At 29.4% G+C, this 16,957-nt stretch overlaps 2 protein-coding genes across 2 annotated transcripts; both read right to left on the reverse strand.

Annotated features, from left to right (window-relative positions):
* Positions 1-5,403: 5,403 nt before the first annotated feature.
* On the reverse strand, positions 5,404-6,729 carry LOC124835319 (large ribosomal subunit protein P1y-like). Its single transcript, XM_047310223.2, has 4 exons — positions 6,594-6,729; positions 6,406-6,481; positions 5,733-5,948; positions 5,404-5,640 (listed from the first exon to the last, which is right to left on the reverse strand). Exons 2-4 carry the CDS (start codon positions 6,472-6,474, stop codon positions 5,587-5,589), a joined length of 339 nt encoding a protein of 112 aa, XP_047166179.1. The 5' UTR covers positions 6,475-6,481; positions 6,594-6,729; the 3' UTR covers positions 5,404-5,586.
* Positions 6,730-9,317: 2,588 nt separating this feature from the next.
* LOC124835317 (Clathrin light chain protein) lies at positions 9,318-11,137 on the reverse strand. Its single transcript, XM_047310221.2, has 3 exons — positions 10,673-11,137; positions 10,288-10,441; positions 9,318-10,107 (listed from the first exon to the last, which is right to left on the reverse strand). Exons 1-3 carry the CDS (start codon positions 11,011-11,013, stop codon positions 9,619-9,621), a joined length of 984 nt encoding a protein of 327 aa, XP_047166177.1. The 5' UTR covers positions 11,014-11,137; the 3' UTR covers positions 9,318-9,618.
* Between the last annotated feature and the right edge of the window lie 5,820 nt (positions 11,138-16,957).

Genomic DNA, 16,957 nt, shown 5'->3' on the forward strand with positions numbered 1-16,957 from the left:
GTTGGCCCTCAACCAACTAGGACAACATACAATCCCCTAATCTTGAGCAGTTCTAAAACGTAAAGGTTAAATAGTCCTTCTAGAAACTTCTCTATCAATCTTCCAATTGTCACTTCAACACTTTATCAATCTAATTTCTACATGTCTCATTTCCTTTTTTTAAATGTAACATTTATCATCCACACACTCGCACTTGCTTACATGATTCTTCATATCCTTATGTTTTCATACATGGCCCATGATCTTTCAAATATTTTTAAAACCTCTTCAATTTTTGAACCTTCAATTTTCACATATTGTCATCATCAACTACTTAGGTACCTTTGCCTTTTCCTCTATTCTCATTCCTCTCTTCCTCCTCATTTCTTCAACCTTAGTTGTTTTATCCTTACTGTAGCTTTATATTAGTCCTCGTACAAACGTTTCAAAAGAGTTTTCTTCGAAATTCAAGCACTTGTCTATAATCCAATCCTACTAGAGATATCTCCTCTTTATTAAACAAAATACCTACACTTTTAGAGTGTGAAGTGATTAAATGACATTCAACGAGGATTATCCTATGATTCTATACAAGAAGAACTTGAGAATGAACCTTTAACATTCAAAGGATATGAAAGAATGAAGATCATGGCTTGGAGTATAGTTCTTAGGAACATGAGTTTATGTTTATTGGCTTCGAGTATAGTTCTTAGGAACATTAGTTTATGTTTCTATACTTTGGACTTTGGGCTTTCTTAAATTAGTTTTTGTTTCTATGTTTTTGGGCTTTGGACTTTCTTTTAGAAATTAGTTTATGTTTTTATATTTTTGGGTTTATGCTTTCTTTTAGGAGTTTTAGATTTTCTTAAACTTATGTGTTTATATATAGAGATACCAAAAGCTTATGTAAACACTTTTAGTCATATTGAATTTGATTTTTTTATCAATAGAGAGAATTATCTTGGTTCTTGTTTTAGAACATTGGTTTTTATCAAAGATTAACATCTTTGAGGCGAATCTTCATTGACTTATCAATATGTTAGATTGTGATGTCATTCCATTCCAGTCTAATTATATGTTCTTTATCTTATTTTCTTGTTTATATTTCGAAAAGAAGTCAAAGTTAGAAATAATCGTAATATTTCTTAGATATGATCATATTATTTTGGTATTTTTAGCAAGGTTCTGCTTTGGATTTTTTCTTAAGGTAAAAATACCATTTTGGTATCTGGAGCAAGGTTGTGGATTGAATTTCTTATTCTATCTTATCTTATCTTATATCTTATTTTTCAATCATATGAAGAAATTTTTTTGAATATTTTGTTGTAAATTCTTACTTTGAAATTCTTGAATAACTTTTTGGTATATTTTTTGTTCGTCGCGTTTTTTATTTAAAATTGAATTTTTTTGCATTTGATTCATATAAATTATGTTTTTGTGTGTACAATTTCAATTAATTATTATAAGTACAATTGTGTTGTTTTATATGAGTTTCTGTGTTTGAACTATAAAATTCATTTAAAAAATTGGTGGATCCAAATACAAAAGAAAAGAAAAAGAAATGATCCAAACACAAAAGAAAATTGTAGAGTTCAATACAAATTATTTTATTGCACTAATTGTTTATGGTTTGTTTGATATGTTGATTGACATTTAGTCTTTTCTTAGAATCTATATTGTTTACATTATTTCTTTATTATAGTCATATTTATTCTAGTTTTATTGTTTTGTGTCTTTTAAAATTCCTTAAAGTTTTGTCTAGAATCTCTTTATTTTTTTGCCTCCTGAGTCAAGTTTAGATCTGGTAACATTTTTCTTATTGATTATCAATTTTGGTTTAAGGTCCTGAAGATATTTTTCAAGTACTACAGAGAATTTGAGTGAAAAAACACAGGAGAGTATATTGACAAAAAGCCTACAAGTGTGATACACGAGTGGATTTGAGTAAAACACTTAGAAAAGTGCTAAGATCTTAAAATTATTATTGCTATTTTGCTTTACTAACCTTTGTTGTAAGATCTATCAATTTAAAGCAATGCAATATGGACTTATCCTACTCCTCATTGGGATTATTTGGTTATAGAAACTGAAAGTACCGAGAGAGTTACACGAAGATATACACCTAGTGTTTGTGTAGTCTTAGAAGAGGAATTCAATGAAATTGTGTCATGCAAAATACATCTAAATGGCAAATTATGTCAGTTTAGAAGAAGACATTAGCATGGCAGAAAATATTTGTCAACAAATAGGACAAGTAATCTAAGATGCACTAAATGTGAAGTCTATTTATAAAAATCATCAATGTTCTAATTGGAATACACCTCTGATTATCAATGAAGACCTCAACAACTAAAATCTCTACTTGAAAGAGGTGGAAAAAAGAACATTACAAAAATTAGATGTGTTGAAAAAAAAAAGACAAGAAGATAAGCTTAAGATAGCACAAGAAAAGGAAGAAAAAGAAATAAGAGAGAGAAGACAGAGAGAGAAAGAAGAGAAAGAGAAGAGAAAAAAAAAGAGAAAGAACAAGAGAAAGAGAAAAGCAGGGAAGAGAAAGAAAATAAAGAGAGAGAAGATGAACAAAAATAAGAAAAATAAGAGAAAGAAAGGGAGGTAAAAGAAAGAGAGGATAACAAAAAGAGGGAAAAGAAAAAAGAACTAAAAAAACATTTGATTTGTCATTAAAAGAAAGTACAAATTCATCTCATTTTATTTTGTTGTCTAGGAAAGAATTGTTCTTCAAAAAGCATCAACAATGGAGAGAAGAAATAATCATATTATCTAGGAAAGATTTATTCATCAAAGACTAATGACAACAACAATGAAAGAAAGAAAGGATGACAAAAAAAGAAGACACAAGCTTGGAATTCAATGAATATGTGTTTGATACTCTTTTAGTTTGTTTTTCAATTACTTTAAATAGTCAAAGTTATTTTTTTAGTTTGGACACAAAATTAGAAATAGTTACACAAGAGTTGGTTTTCTTGTCCATTCTCAGCCAATTTATAGGCAATGAGGTGAGTTTGAAAATATATGCATGTAAGTTAGCTTGCTTGTCCATTTCTAAACAATGAATAATCAAAGTCATACTTATAATTTGATTGTTTGTCTATCTCTAAACAACGAACAATTAAAGTCATACTTATAGTTTGAGTGTTTATTTAAATTATATTCTTTATCTTTAAGTGTGACATTTTAATTTAACATTATTTGTTAATGTGGATATTTGACCTAGAAAGACTTTAAACTTCAAAAATCTTTGATAATAAGATATTTAGTTTATGCTAAGATCCAAATCTTAATTTATAAGAATTTTTATTTTAGATTATTTTAGATTTGTGCTTTTTCTTTTTTCAAGAAGCACATGATAAGGAAAAAAAATTAAGAAAGAAGCTACTACATAAGTTATCCACCAAAAGCTACTCAAAAACTTATCCACTTCATAAAGAAAAATTTAAGAACCAGAGAGTTATTTCTAACACTACCAAACATAAAGAGAATGAATTTTTCAAATGGTAAAATTTATTGAACAACTTCTTAAGCACAAACAGAACAAGGTACAAAGTTGCTGACATTTTCACTAGATATGAAAGAGGACTCTCCGTGATTGTTCTACTCAAGTGGAAAACCTTAAAAACATGATTGTACACTATGACAAGGAGACTGACAACCTCTTAAGAAAGAGAAAGCTGTCAAAAGGAAAAGAGACTGCAACTCGTTCTGCTAATTCTAGATCTGATGGTCGGGGGCCTTCTGTTGAGAACTTAAATTTTCAAGGCTCAAAAGCAAGCTTTTGGTATTATGACTTTTCCCACTGGGCTCATGGTCGTGCCCATAACCTTTATGATGGTGATGTTAAAATGTTTAGGACTCAAGACCTGACTTGTCTCCATGAGAACCTCAAAGAAACTGATTTTGACAAATGAACAAGACATTGATTGCTTGCGATCCAAAGTAACTGATTGCATCTCAGCAAGAGATCAATCGCCTACGATCCAAAGTAGCTGATGTGGCTCGTCTTCAACAACAACTTAAAAGAAAGGAACAACGAGAACCTTCACCTTAAGGCGAGAAAGAACTTGAAGATCTTCGCTCTTCCTGGGATATGAAGGAGAGAAAACTTGAAAATAGATGAAAGAAAACTAGAAGAACGAAATTTCCTTGTCCTTCGGGGCTTGGATTAGAAACAACGTTAGAATGAGTGAGTCCTGTGGTCTGGTGCCGACATTTCTGCTACCGGATCCCATCAAATCAGTTGTTGATGGAGGAACACTAGTGGAAGATTAGAAATTTACCTCACTTCTGATGCAACCTTTTTCTTATGAACTTTTTATCTTGACTACTTTGTTTAACAATTTTGCCTTTTTGTGTTATCCTATCCTTATGAACGGGTTCGTTTTCTTTTTTTGTCCATTCTACTAATATTGCTACGATTTAATTACTCAAAGTAGGTATGATAAACTTGTTGAGTACTTCAAAAAATAATTCTATGTTTAAATGAAACTCTAGTCAGCACTTGTCCGAATGGAACGCACATTCTTTAAAACCTGCTAGGATCTGATTCTTTGAGCTAGGGTGTCGAAACTTTAAACTAGCTGCTAGGCCAACCGAGCTAGGGTGCAAAACTTTAAACTAACTAATAAGCCAGCCCCAGTAGTGCTGGTGTGTCAGGTTTAAACTAATGTTTGAAACTAAATCATCATTAAAATCCAATTACGAGGCAATAAAGAAACATTGGCCAAATGGGCCAAACTTGAGACAAAGGAAACGAGGCTTGAAATAAAGAATTTCATATTTCTAAACCATGAATATAATTTTTCCTTGTGCTTATTGTCAGAAGTTAATTACTGTTGAAAACTCGATAATAACCACAAGAAAATTAAAAGATGTTCAATATTCTGCAGCAACTTGGATCCCAAGCTGTTTGGATAATTAAGATAACTAGCAATTCTATAATGTTGACTGTGAACTTTCACCAGCTTTCTAAAAGAGGTAGTGGGCCAGAGAACCTGATCTGTGTATGGAACCTAAAATACAATCTGAATCCAAATTGTGTATAGGTTGCCAATTCTCCCTCAGATAACCATAGTGGATACGGGAGTAGAGTACATGTCTTGAAAAGATTCAATACTTATACCTCCTCAATATACCTCCTCAATAGTATATAACTCCCTCAATAGTCTATAACTAGATCAACAGTATGGACCAAATTTAGATTTACCAAGCATATTGAAATTATAAATCAAATCATCTCAATGATTCACAATGCTGGGTGTTGTTTGAAAAATCACAACTAGGTTTTAATACCTCTAACGTGAACCAAAACAACGTACAAACAAATCCAATGTGGAAATTTTGGGGTTAGAGACAAAAAAGAAGGGGGCAATGAGAGGTAAAATAAGAAAACAGTGGAGGCAAAAATAATAGACAAGAAAAAAAAATATAAGTAAACATTTCTACCGTCAGATTTCTCAAATGAACATAAACCCACATTCCAAAGTTCATAGTACTACAAAATCAAGTCTTACAAAGATATAAATAACCAGCACAAAAAGAAAACCTAAAATATCCGTAAGGTAACCACAAAATTGACATTTGAAAAAGTCCCTAATCGAACAAGCCGAATCCCATGTCATCATCACTCTCTTCTTCAGGTTCTTCCTATAAAATTTTAACAGATACAAATTAGTCGATCACAAGCAAACAAAAGGATGAACAAAAAATTGCAGGAACAAGAATTTCAAAAGCGTTACCTTCTTTTTCTCCTCAGCAGCAGGGGCGGCTGCGGCAGCACCTCCCCCAGCAGCAGCAACTGGGGCAGCTGCAACAGCAACTGGAGCCCCACCGCCTGCGGCATTTGCTATCAAATCGCCAAGATTTTTCTTCTCGGCAAGTTTAGCAAACAAGGTAGGCCAAAAAGAATCTACTTGAACCTTCGCAGTTTTCAACAAGGTGGCAATACTGTCCGCCTATTCATTACTTAAGGAACAACACAACATAGCCAAGCAAATTCATTTGTGATTAAACGCTAAAACCCACTATTTATGTCCCAACAGATACGTAATTGATTAGACTCACTTGTCCAAATAACCATTATTAAATTAAAACGAAATAACTTCCTCGGAACCACTCTCTACCTTCAAAAATCTTCTGTTCACATCACAACTGCAACATGGCCTAATCTGTCAACTATAAAACACCGGTCAAATTAGACCCACATTACTCAACATAAAAACATTAACAGAATCAAAAGATTTGAACTTTCCTCTTACGAAAGATCAACCTCTGCTTTTTTTTAATCACAATTTTCAGTACTTCAATTATTCAAAAATCTAATACAACATTTAAACATGAAACAAGATAAATTGTTTCAAACATCCACTTACAATTCCTCAACTGTGAACCAATGGGAACACAAAAGGATACAGTGACGGCGATTCCTTCATCATGAAGGATGAGTGATGCGTATGAACAAGCAGTTTCTGCGATCGACATTTTCCGACTGCAGAACACCATACAGACCAGAATGACACAGTCAAGAACGACAGTCAAATAAAAAAGCGAAACATTGAAACGATATCAAATCGAAGAAAATGCAACAGCGAAATGGCTACCTTCAGGAATAACAGATCGGAGATGCGCAGCGAACGACGAACGGAGACGCGCAACCAACCGGAATGAAAGGCTTTCCTAGGGTTTGAGATTTAAGAACTGAGAAACCGGTTAATGGGCCTAGTCGTCTCGAGCCCATTTTTTAACCCTTGGCCCAATCTGAGTATAAACTAATAACGCCTAAGCAATAATTTTTCAAATAACATGGGTGTTACTCCCTCCACCACCACATTTTCTCTCTCCACCATCACATTTTCTCCCTCCACCTCCCCAATTCTATTATATATTTTCTGAATTACAAAACTAACCTTTTACAATTACAAAAATAACCTTTATACTTTTTAATTTTAATTATTTACTTTAACCCTAAAATCTATATTTTTACCCCTTCTCACCCACCTCCCAACCTTCTCAGATTCTCACTCAAACATCATCATTCTCATCTTCCATTTTTCCTCCATACAAGTTTTCTTCCTCCTTCAGCAGTAGGCGGTGTGCGGCAGTGCGGCGGTGGTGCGACGGTGAAGTGTGGTGGTGCTTTCTCTCACAATGATGATATTTTTAAATTTTTTTTTAAATGTAATGCATATATTTTTGCTCTGTGCTGGGCTGCTCCTCTGCTTTTTTTCTGCTGTGTGCGTGTGTTGGGAGAAAGGAAGAAGATAACCAGGAAAAACGGAGGTCGGGCATCCGTTTGAATCTGAAACGGATGTCGAGATCCGTCGACGGATGTCGACATCCGTTTCAGATCCAAACGGATGCCCAACCTCCGTTTTTTGCCTGTATATTTAACGGTTGGGTCATTTAACGGTTGGGTCGTTTCAATTAGCGTTGTAACTCGCTCTCTCTTGTTTCGAAAATTGTTTCTGTAGAAAAAATGGGATGAAGTGAAAAACAGAATTGCTGCTATGGCAGTGTTTTTAGATTTTGCTGACGGTGAAGGAAGAGAACTGCACGGACATGTTGATAACAGCCGCACTACTTTAACATATTTCTATTTTCTCTTTTATGACCTGTAACTTTAAGGCATACATGTTTAAATTTTCCAATTTTAATTTATGTTTCCTTGTATATGAAGTTTAAATTTGTAATTTGAAATAAATTATTCAGATAAATTGCTTTTGATAATTTGAAAAAAAATGGCCCAGTTTGTTTGTCAGAAGTTTACAGCCTTACACGCATTAAACTAAATCAATATTATTTAATGATTTAGTAGCCAAATCCAATTTGGTTCATTTACCATTCGATTTCAAAAGTTAAATTTCACTTAACTTATTACATGCAGGCGAGTTGAACGGATGTGTCATTTAATTTTATAAAAAAAATACAATTTTTATTCCTTTTTAATATGAAAACTGAAACTAAATTTTAAATTATTAAACTAAATATGATAAGAAAATATCATATTAATATACATGTAATAATCATATATATATATATATATAATAGATTATCGATAAAATAAAATTTTAAATGTATAAATTATTGAGATTATTAAACCATAAAATTTAACAAAAGAGGAATAATTGTAATATGAAAGAAGGAAGAATGATAAAAAGAATGAATGTTCATATGAGATTTTAAACAATATTAACCATAAAATTTTAATAAGGGTAAAATAGAAATGAAAAAATAAAGAAAAGGGTAAAAGAGGAATGGGGTGGTGGAGGAACCAAGTTGTGGTGGTGTAGGGAGTAACACCCCATATTATTAATTCATACTTTTATACTATTACATCATTGTTTTATACATTTTTTATTTTATTATTTAATAAGTATTTTTTAAAATTAAAATAATTAATTTATCAATTTTATCTTTTAAATAACTGTTTTTGAAATTAAATATTTTTTATTTCTCATTTTTGTAATTTATTTTTTAAATCAAAACAACTATTTATAATAAAAAATATTTACTTAATATTTTAAATTATATTTACTTTTATAGTTATAATTTTTTTTATTATAAAAAAGTACACTAATAACATATATGTTTTCACTAGTTATATCATAATTGACATAAATAATACTATTTGTTAACGTTTAATATTTTTTTAAAATAAAATCATTTTAATTCAATTTAATAAACTTGTTAAATATTATAATAGTTTAATGAAATTAGCTATATAACATCAAATTATATATTGAATTGAGTTGAGATGTTGTTAATGAAATAATACATTATAATTATTTATGTATTTTTCGAATAATATAGTATTTTTATAAAATACTACTTGTAAAATAAAAATTTATGAATTAAAGCTAATAATATTTTTAATTATTTAACAATGATAATTTTTATAATTTAATAACATAATGTTAAAACCACTTTAACCTTATTCTAACCCATGGAGGTTATGGGAATTAAGACTCATTCATTTGGTGAACCAATAAAAAAAAGAGATACATGAAAAGTGCGTTGGGATATAGCCTTTGCAAACTAACATTCTGGACAAAGATGTGACGGAAATTATTTTTAACAGAAAAAACTCAATTATAAACATTATAAGCTTAGGCTACTTAAATTTTTAAGTATATGATGACGACTTTTATATAAATTTGATATTCAATGAACAAAATGACATCATTCAATTTCAAGTGGTTGATCTTCTCAGTAAAGCAACTAGTTATTATTGTTGTAAATGTGATTTTTGTAGTAAACACAATTTTATATTTGCTTATGAATCATGAATTTATGATCAAACCTGGCTTAGTTGTATACATAACAAACATATAGTAAATTCCATGAATTCGTAAAATTTCAAAATGGGACTAACTTAAAAGATAATGTTATCATTAGGGAAATAAGAAGTACCAAAGTAAGATGGCACCAAAAGATTTCCTATGAAAACCTATAAAAGTAGGATAATAATTTAGATCAATGCTCTCTGTTGGCTTCTTGCAAAGCCTAAAGTATCTTCAACTGGCCAACATTTATTCTCCATTAATATAGCAACAAAATTTAGCAAGATAGGAAAAATGCAGAGTATATTAAAAAAGAATTGCTATAAGAAAAATTGTCTTTGTGTCATTAAGCAGTCGTTGATTCAGATCTAGCTACTTGCTCACCTTCAACTATACCAGAATCTTGTGGTTCACCATTAGCAGCAACACCTTTTGCAGGAGAAGTAGGTTTGTTTCCGGCAACACTTGTAGTTGAGTTTGTCCCACCTTTATTTTCCTTCCCCTCCTTTGCATCTTTCTTATCTTTGTCATCTTTTGCATCTTTCTTATCTTTGTCATCTTTTGCATCCTTTTCTTCTTTGGGTGGAGGAGGCATCATATGAGAAGGAGGATTTTGTTTAAGCTTCAAAATCATTTGACGCATTCTTGCTAGATCAGTAGGTTTCCCTGGCTTTGGACCCTGAATAACATGAACTGAAGGCTTATTATTCTCAGCTTCTTTCTTTCCTCTTCTCTTCTCAATATTAGGAACCTCTCGAGGAATGATCTCAGCTATTGCTTTCCAGTAATGTTGGTGAGCTTCTTTGTGAAACTTCTCTTGATTGGACAAGTATATCTGCACACACTCATTCTCTTCATTTGCATACAAATAACCAAGTATCACAATGCTACATGAATGCATGTGCTTTCCCAAATCGATTGCAGGTAAGATAGTATAACATAACCATCAACAATGAATGCATGATTCACAAAAAATTACAAGAACTAAACTATAGCATTGGATGGTTATTTCTACCTTTTCTCTTTCCCTGTTGTTTTTTTTGTTCGACTCACAGTTGAGTTTTCTTTTCTCGTAAAAGGCTTCTTTATACTCTTCAGCTTCCTTTATAATCTGATTTCGCATCTCCTTCTCTTGTGTCTCTTTTTCCTCCAGATGAATGGCATTCAAACTGCATTACAAAATGTCAAGAAGAAAAAAAAAAAATACACTATCAGGAAAACACACCCCTATCTAAGATAACCAGATCTATACAAATTTCCATAACCGATTAACATTTAAATCAGTCTTTGAAGTAGTTTATCACAATCCAATTCACACAAATTCTCTTGCATAACAAAACCAAATCATGCAGGTGTTGTTGCAGAATAATAAAAAGCCTCGAAATGAAAATAAATGTCACCGTCGCCATTCACGTCTGGCATGTCCTTCCTCCTGCATTTGAGATGGGTCGGGGAGCATTGGTCCGCCGGAGGTGAAGGTGGTGTCATCGGCGGGAGCGGATTCGAAGGGGGAAACAAAGTCGGGATTGGGGGTGGAAACTCCAAAGCCATAAACAGAAGGAGATTGAGGGTTATTGTTGAAATCATCATTAGTATTTGGATCTGCATTGGGTTGAGGTTGTTGATCATCGTAATCGTAATGCTGAGACTCGTATTCCATGGCCATGCCTGAGTAATTGTTGTCATCTTCGTAGCGTTCCCTTGTTGGTGATTGATCTTCAAAAGAGTCGAAGGATGCCATCTCTCCAACGTTGCGTTCGGATCACAAATCACTATCAATCTTCGATAATCTTCAAATTCTACTTCTGTTTATGTTTCATCATAGGCACAAAAATACTTATTAACCATTCACACTCATCACAATTATTTTATTTTATTTTATTTTTTTATTATCATTATTATTATTGTCATCGTTTCCAAATATTATATATTTGTAACTTTTTACTCCGATCTTTTTTTTCGGTGCAGGTTTTTTCTTCTACCACCATTTTTTTATTTTTTTTAACTTTATTTTGTATATTTATTCATTCGTTTAATCTAGCAGTTCCCTTTGCATATGGTTTTCTTAATATAATGTAAACCTATTGTAAGAAATTTCCTTTTTTCTTTGCATGTTAGTTTCTGTGATACTAATTTAATATCATAATTCAATATAGCTTCTTTGTTAATAAATTATGGACCGGTTTGTTTGTGTTTGTTTTCAAAGAAAAAACTTATTTGATAAATATTTAAAAAAAATTCAAAATAATTGTTTTTTTCCTTATTTTAATAAGTAAATCACCTATACTTTTTTAATAAGTGATTATTTTAAAAAATGTACATTTTACATTTAAATGAACCAACCTATTTCTCTTAAAAGATTTAGTTAGCAGATTTAATAAACGAATGAACAATTGTTTTCATATATGAGTTGACATATTTTAAATTCTTACACAACATTAGTTTCTTAGTATCTATATATCAAATCTGTATTGTTACTGCTGAAATTTTGCTCGAATTTTATTTGGATTGATCTAATGGATTTGTCTTAAATTTTCGCAAACAAACAAATATTAGAAAAATTGTAAGACATAATAAAATCATAGTTTTAAAAAAATAGTAATACAAGAATAAAACTTTATCAATGATAGAGCCAATATAAATTTATTGTGTACAAAATAAAAATATTTTTGGTAGAAAGGATGACAATGTGACAAAGAGGGAAAAAGTTTCATTATCTTCTACTTATCTTTAATGAAAAAATTCATCAAATCTTCGTACCCAATCCAATGGGTATGAAAAATGTGTCTCATTCTCATCCCTTCCATAGTGAGTATATCTATGTATCTTTATTCATACCAATAGTTGATTTCTTAGGAATTTAATATCAATTGATTAATTTTTATAAAATAATAAAAAATTCTTACAAAAAAAGAAAGATAATATTATATAATATTAAATATTAAAATAATGTATTTTTGTTTATTCCATGTCAAATATTTTAGAAGAAATTATAATTATAAATACAATTATATATTTTTTAAATTAGAGTATCAAATAAAAATTTCATCCTAACCAAAATCTTTATTAAATTTGTTTTATAAATGCTAATAAAAAGAAGTTGATAAAATTTAAAAATACTTTTAAAATACTAAAAAAAACCATATATTCAAATTTAAAAATATTTTAAATGTTTCTTTATTCTTATTCTTTAAATTCTAATGAGATCTCTATTTTTATACACTAATAATAATTATAATATACTACAAGAATGAAATCCAACACAGAACAAAAAATAAACTAATAATAATTAAGATTTAATGTAAATATTTTATCTTTTGAATTTAATATAGGTTAGATGATGATAAAAAAATATTCATAACATTAAATTATTATATTATTATAAACAAATTTTTTATACAATTCTAATGATAAAATTACACATGATAATGAGTTATAAAATAAAAATAATTATATAAAAAATATTAAAACAGTATTATACGTAATAAAAAGAAGCAACAAATAAAAATATTAAAAAATAAAAATAATTACATGTGTGTTAAAAACAATTTAATATATCATTAAATAAAGCTACATAAAAAGAAAAACAAATATATATAATTAAAAGTATGATAAGATAAAAATTCCTTAAAAATCTAAAAATTATTTTCATATATAAACTAATAGGACTTTTGAAAGATAATAAAAATTATTCTAACAAAACAAAAAGAAATATTCAAATAAAATGAAAATTAAAAATAAAATAATAAAATAGATAATTTTTTATATTATCTAATAAAAAGATTTATGTTATTTATCATTGAAAGTTAAATATTTTTATACGAAAAAATAAATAATAAATAAAAATATTACTAGAAATATTCAAGACAAATTCATCCTTACAAGTGTTACTGTGAATATTTTTTTTACTTGTGATGTTAATGTGATAGCTTTAAATAAATAAGGGAAATGTAATATAAATAAAAAAATAAAATGTGGATGGTAATGGAAAGTAATGTCCTAAATGGTTAATATAATTAGTGCTGTTGATATACATCTTCTAATAGATATGATTAATAATTATATCTCTTGTTGTTCATATATATTATATATTATTTTTGTTATTATTACTTTAATATATACAAATATTGAAATATAAAACTACTATTAAAGAGTTCATAACTTTTATGAGAAAAGAAAAGTATATTATATATCACTGTAACTTGAAAAATATTGTGTAAGAGATTTTTCAAACTCAATAAATTACGTAGACAATTCATATTCATAAAGCAAATAAATTTTTAACATAATGTATTTAAAATTTTGATGTTTAAGAAATTAGTAAATTAAATAACAGTAATTGTATTTTTCTATAAATATTTTTGTTTATTGAATTTAATTTAAGACTTACTTTTATTTTCATTTTCTCGGCGATACTTATAATTATATGTATATAAACTTTGTCACTGAGTAGGAAAAAATTTATAATTTAAAGAATATAACTTATATAATGAATAATTTTACATTATAAAGTAACATCTTTCAATATAATAATACTACTAAAATAAAAATCACATGATCAACCATCCAAAAATAGATAATCTTTAAATAGGAGCATTTTATTAAAATTATCAAAAAGTATCAAAACATAATAACATTATTTTTATATATATACAATTTAAGAAATTTAAAGAGTTTTAACATAAATCACAACTATTTTTTAAAAGGTATTTTAAATTGAAACAACTCTAATATTAAGAACTAGATTATTGTAACATCATTCTTCTAAAGTATACTAACTTCTCATTTTTAATATGCTTACACTAATTAATGTAATGATGACAAAAGAATAAAAAATACACAAAACCAATAAAAAGAAATGATAAACTAATTTGTAAAAGTTGATGGCGTTAAATTTTGAGAAGTTTTGTACTTGTGGTGGCATTTATTGTTCTGCATAACTATTGTAATGAGTTTCATCCTACCATACACAAAATTAGTTCTCTCACCATCATATGAACCTTATATTTGTTCAAAGATTAGGATTTCATGCTATTTTTACCACATAATTCATTATTTTATTAGAGTATCAAGATAACCTCCAGTACTCAATCAATTCATCAATGAATACACAATAAAAACTCAAGCCTAATCCAAAATGGAATAATGTACATTATTCTCAAACAATTCACATACACAAATAATTATAGTGCCAAAGATTTATTGTATATCCCTAAAACCACATCACAAACACATAAGTCTCATAAAATGGAATAATTGAAAAACTTTGCCAGTCCCACTCAACAAGAGCATATACTCGCTTAACGAGCAGTAGTTGAAGGTCCACTAGTTGATAATGTTAATTTTTAACATTATTTTGACATTTTATTAACAAAAAAGAAAAAAAAAACTATTCTCTAGCTTTTGACCTTTTTTAGTTCTCAAATTTATCTTGTTTTTGTAAATACTTACATTTTGGGTTATTTTAATCTAATTATACCATCAATCCCCATTATTTTGTGACAAGAAGCTTTTGTATCAACTCAAGGAAGTTGGCAATCTAAAGAAGCAATAAGAGAAACTAAAATGTGCAATCATGAAGAACACGCTGAGCGACACAAAGTAAGAAAGCATCACATTTTAGTTTCTAGGAATGAAGATTAATTCATTAGTTGTCTTAAACCCTAGTTCATAAAACGACTTTGTTTACTATATGAATTTAAGGGATTGACTCGTAACAAGAAGACCTAGGCTCTTTTCACCAAGGGTTTGAGGTTTGAGTAAACTCGTGGGTTGATATTGATAGTTTAATGGATAAGAGTTATGTTTATATGTATAAGAGTGAAGTAGGTGAAATTTAACCCAACAATATGATTCCATATCATTTTGTGTCTTTTCTATTAGTTAGGTGTGTTTAACTTCCAAAGTTCACTTTTATTATCTATGCATCAATTTACTTTCTTGCACATAATATCAAATTATGGAAATATTCTTTAGTTTGGATTATTTATTAATTTGCAATTATTTGATATTTCACGAGTCTCTTGAGAAATGATATTCGATCTTATCGATTACTACTATGTTTGTCTAAGAGTTAACATTCACTTAGCGACTAGAAGTCTCGTCTAGTAACTTTAGCATTGAAACTATTTTCATAGTAAATCACACAACAAGTCCAATACACACCCAGTGAGAGCACCCTTGGTGCTCCCAGGATTTTATTTAAAGAATTTTGTCGATATCCAACGACAACCAATTCAATGAGTTCTCTGACTTTGGAGTTATTGAACAATACTATTCTCGCCTAACGACTACCGAGTTTTTGAGTTCTTTGACTGGCATCGCCTAGTGAGTCTACATAATGCAGAAATCCAAAACTAGCGAATTTGATAATACAATCCCTACCAATATTAATTCAATGCTTCATACATCCTGCAAACTATTATAATATATATAGATATGGCAAAAGTTAAAAACTTAGAACGTTTAGAAAGTTGATGTTGGCAACGGTAAAAAAGCAATTTATTGAGCAACGTTTAGTTCATTTTCTTAAGTGCTCCAACGATATAAAATTTAATGGGTTTTATTTTCTTTTATTGATTTTATTCTCCCCTGGCTCTATAAATAGAGAGCTTTTCCTCCATTCCAAAACACACCAAATCAGTTTTCTCTCATTTTCCTTTCTTTTTTCCTCTTCTAAAAATATTATGGGTTATTTTTATACTCTTTTAGAGATCCTGGCTAGTTCTAAGATCCTCAGAAATATTTTGGGAAGTTACTGTTGTATCCTAGGGGACTTGCGCAATATACCGCGAATAAGTCCTTAAGGACAGTGAAACTACACGCTCCAGGAAATATTTTTTGTCAGCTTTTCTACAACACAAACATGCCAATTTCGTGTTAAACAACTGAACTCATTCAGAACCATCACATTTGCAATACCATTCTTAAAATGCTCCAATTTTCATCATACAACATACATATACTACTTGAAGATTCTACCTTTGCATTCAATAGCATAATAATCAAACATGACAATTTTATCATACCATCATAGTTGCAAAGACACACTTAGTCAATTAAGTAATTTAAAACTTAGAATAACTAAAATTAGTTCCCCTTACCTATTACAAAGGCTTTTACGACTCTAAACATCAAAACGTCTAACTCTATAAGATATTCTATCTACACATAAAAACATCATAAGAACGATCATACCATACCATTATGATCACTAATAAGTAGAGCTATCAAAACGGGTAACCTGGCTCGACCCTACCCGGCTCACCACGGGTTGGTCACTCAGTGAGCCAACCCAACCCGGCTCATTTATTAGCAAGCTGAAAAAATTCGAACCCAGCTCGACCCACCACGGGTTGGTGGGTTAAACGGGTTGACTCACTTGACTCATTTAATTATAAGTTTTCTTTTAAATAAAAAAATTACAATTTTTTTAATTCAAATATAAATAAACGTTACAATAAAATGATGTTAAACTCTAAAGACAATTCAAAATAAATAAAAAAGTATCATACAATCCAAGCGTAATCCAAAAACATGTAAAAAAAGGCGAATAAATAAGTTTTTAATATTGATAATTTTTGTATCACTATTCCATTTATAATATTAGAGTTTTGAATAGATAAATTTATAATATTTTTATCTCTTGAAACATCTTATTCTTTATCATCATCTACACTATAATA

This window comes from Vigna umbellata, chromosome 9 (assembly GCF_029865625.1).
Source record: "Vigna umbellata cultivar VRB3 chromosome 9, Vumbellata_1.0, whole genome shotgun sequence".
In the NCBI taxonomy this organism is placed as follows: domain Eukaryota; kingdom Viridiplantae; phylum Streptophyta; class Magnoliopsida; order Fabales; family Fabaceae; genus Vigna; species Vigna umbellata.

Excerpts from the sequence above, each read along its gene's own strand:
- LOC124835317 (XM_047310221.2), bottom strand. The coding sequence starts at position 11,013 with ATGGCATCCTTCGACTCTTTTGAAGATCAATCACCAACAAGGGAACGC. Across the intron at positions 10,442-10,672 it reads GCCAGACGTGAATGGCGACG|TTTGAATGCCATTCATCTGG; the intron begins GTGACATTTATT and ends TTTGTAATGCAG. Across the intron at positions 10,108-10,287 it reads ACAACAGGGAAAGAGAAAAG|ATATACTTGTCCAATCAAGA; the intron begins GTAGAAATAACC and ends GAGTGTGTGCAG.
- LOC124835319 (XM_047310223.2), bottom strand. The coding sequence starts at position 6,474 with ATGTCGATCGCAGAAACTGCTTGTTCATACGCATCACTCATCCTTCAT. Across the intron at positions 5,949-6,405 it reads ATGAAGGAATCGCCGTCACT|GCGGACAGTATTGCCACCTT; the intron begins GTATCCTTTTGT and ends AGTAATGAATAG. Across the intron at positions 5,641-5,732 it reads CTGCTGAGGAGAAAAAGAAG|GAAGAACCTGAAGAAGAGAG; the intron begins GTAACGCTTTTG and ends AAAATTTTATAG.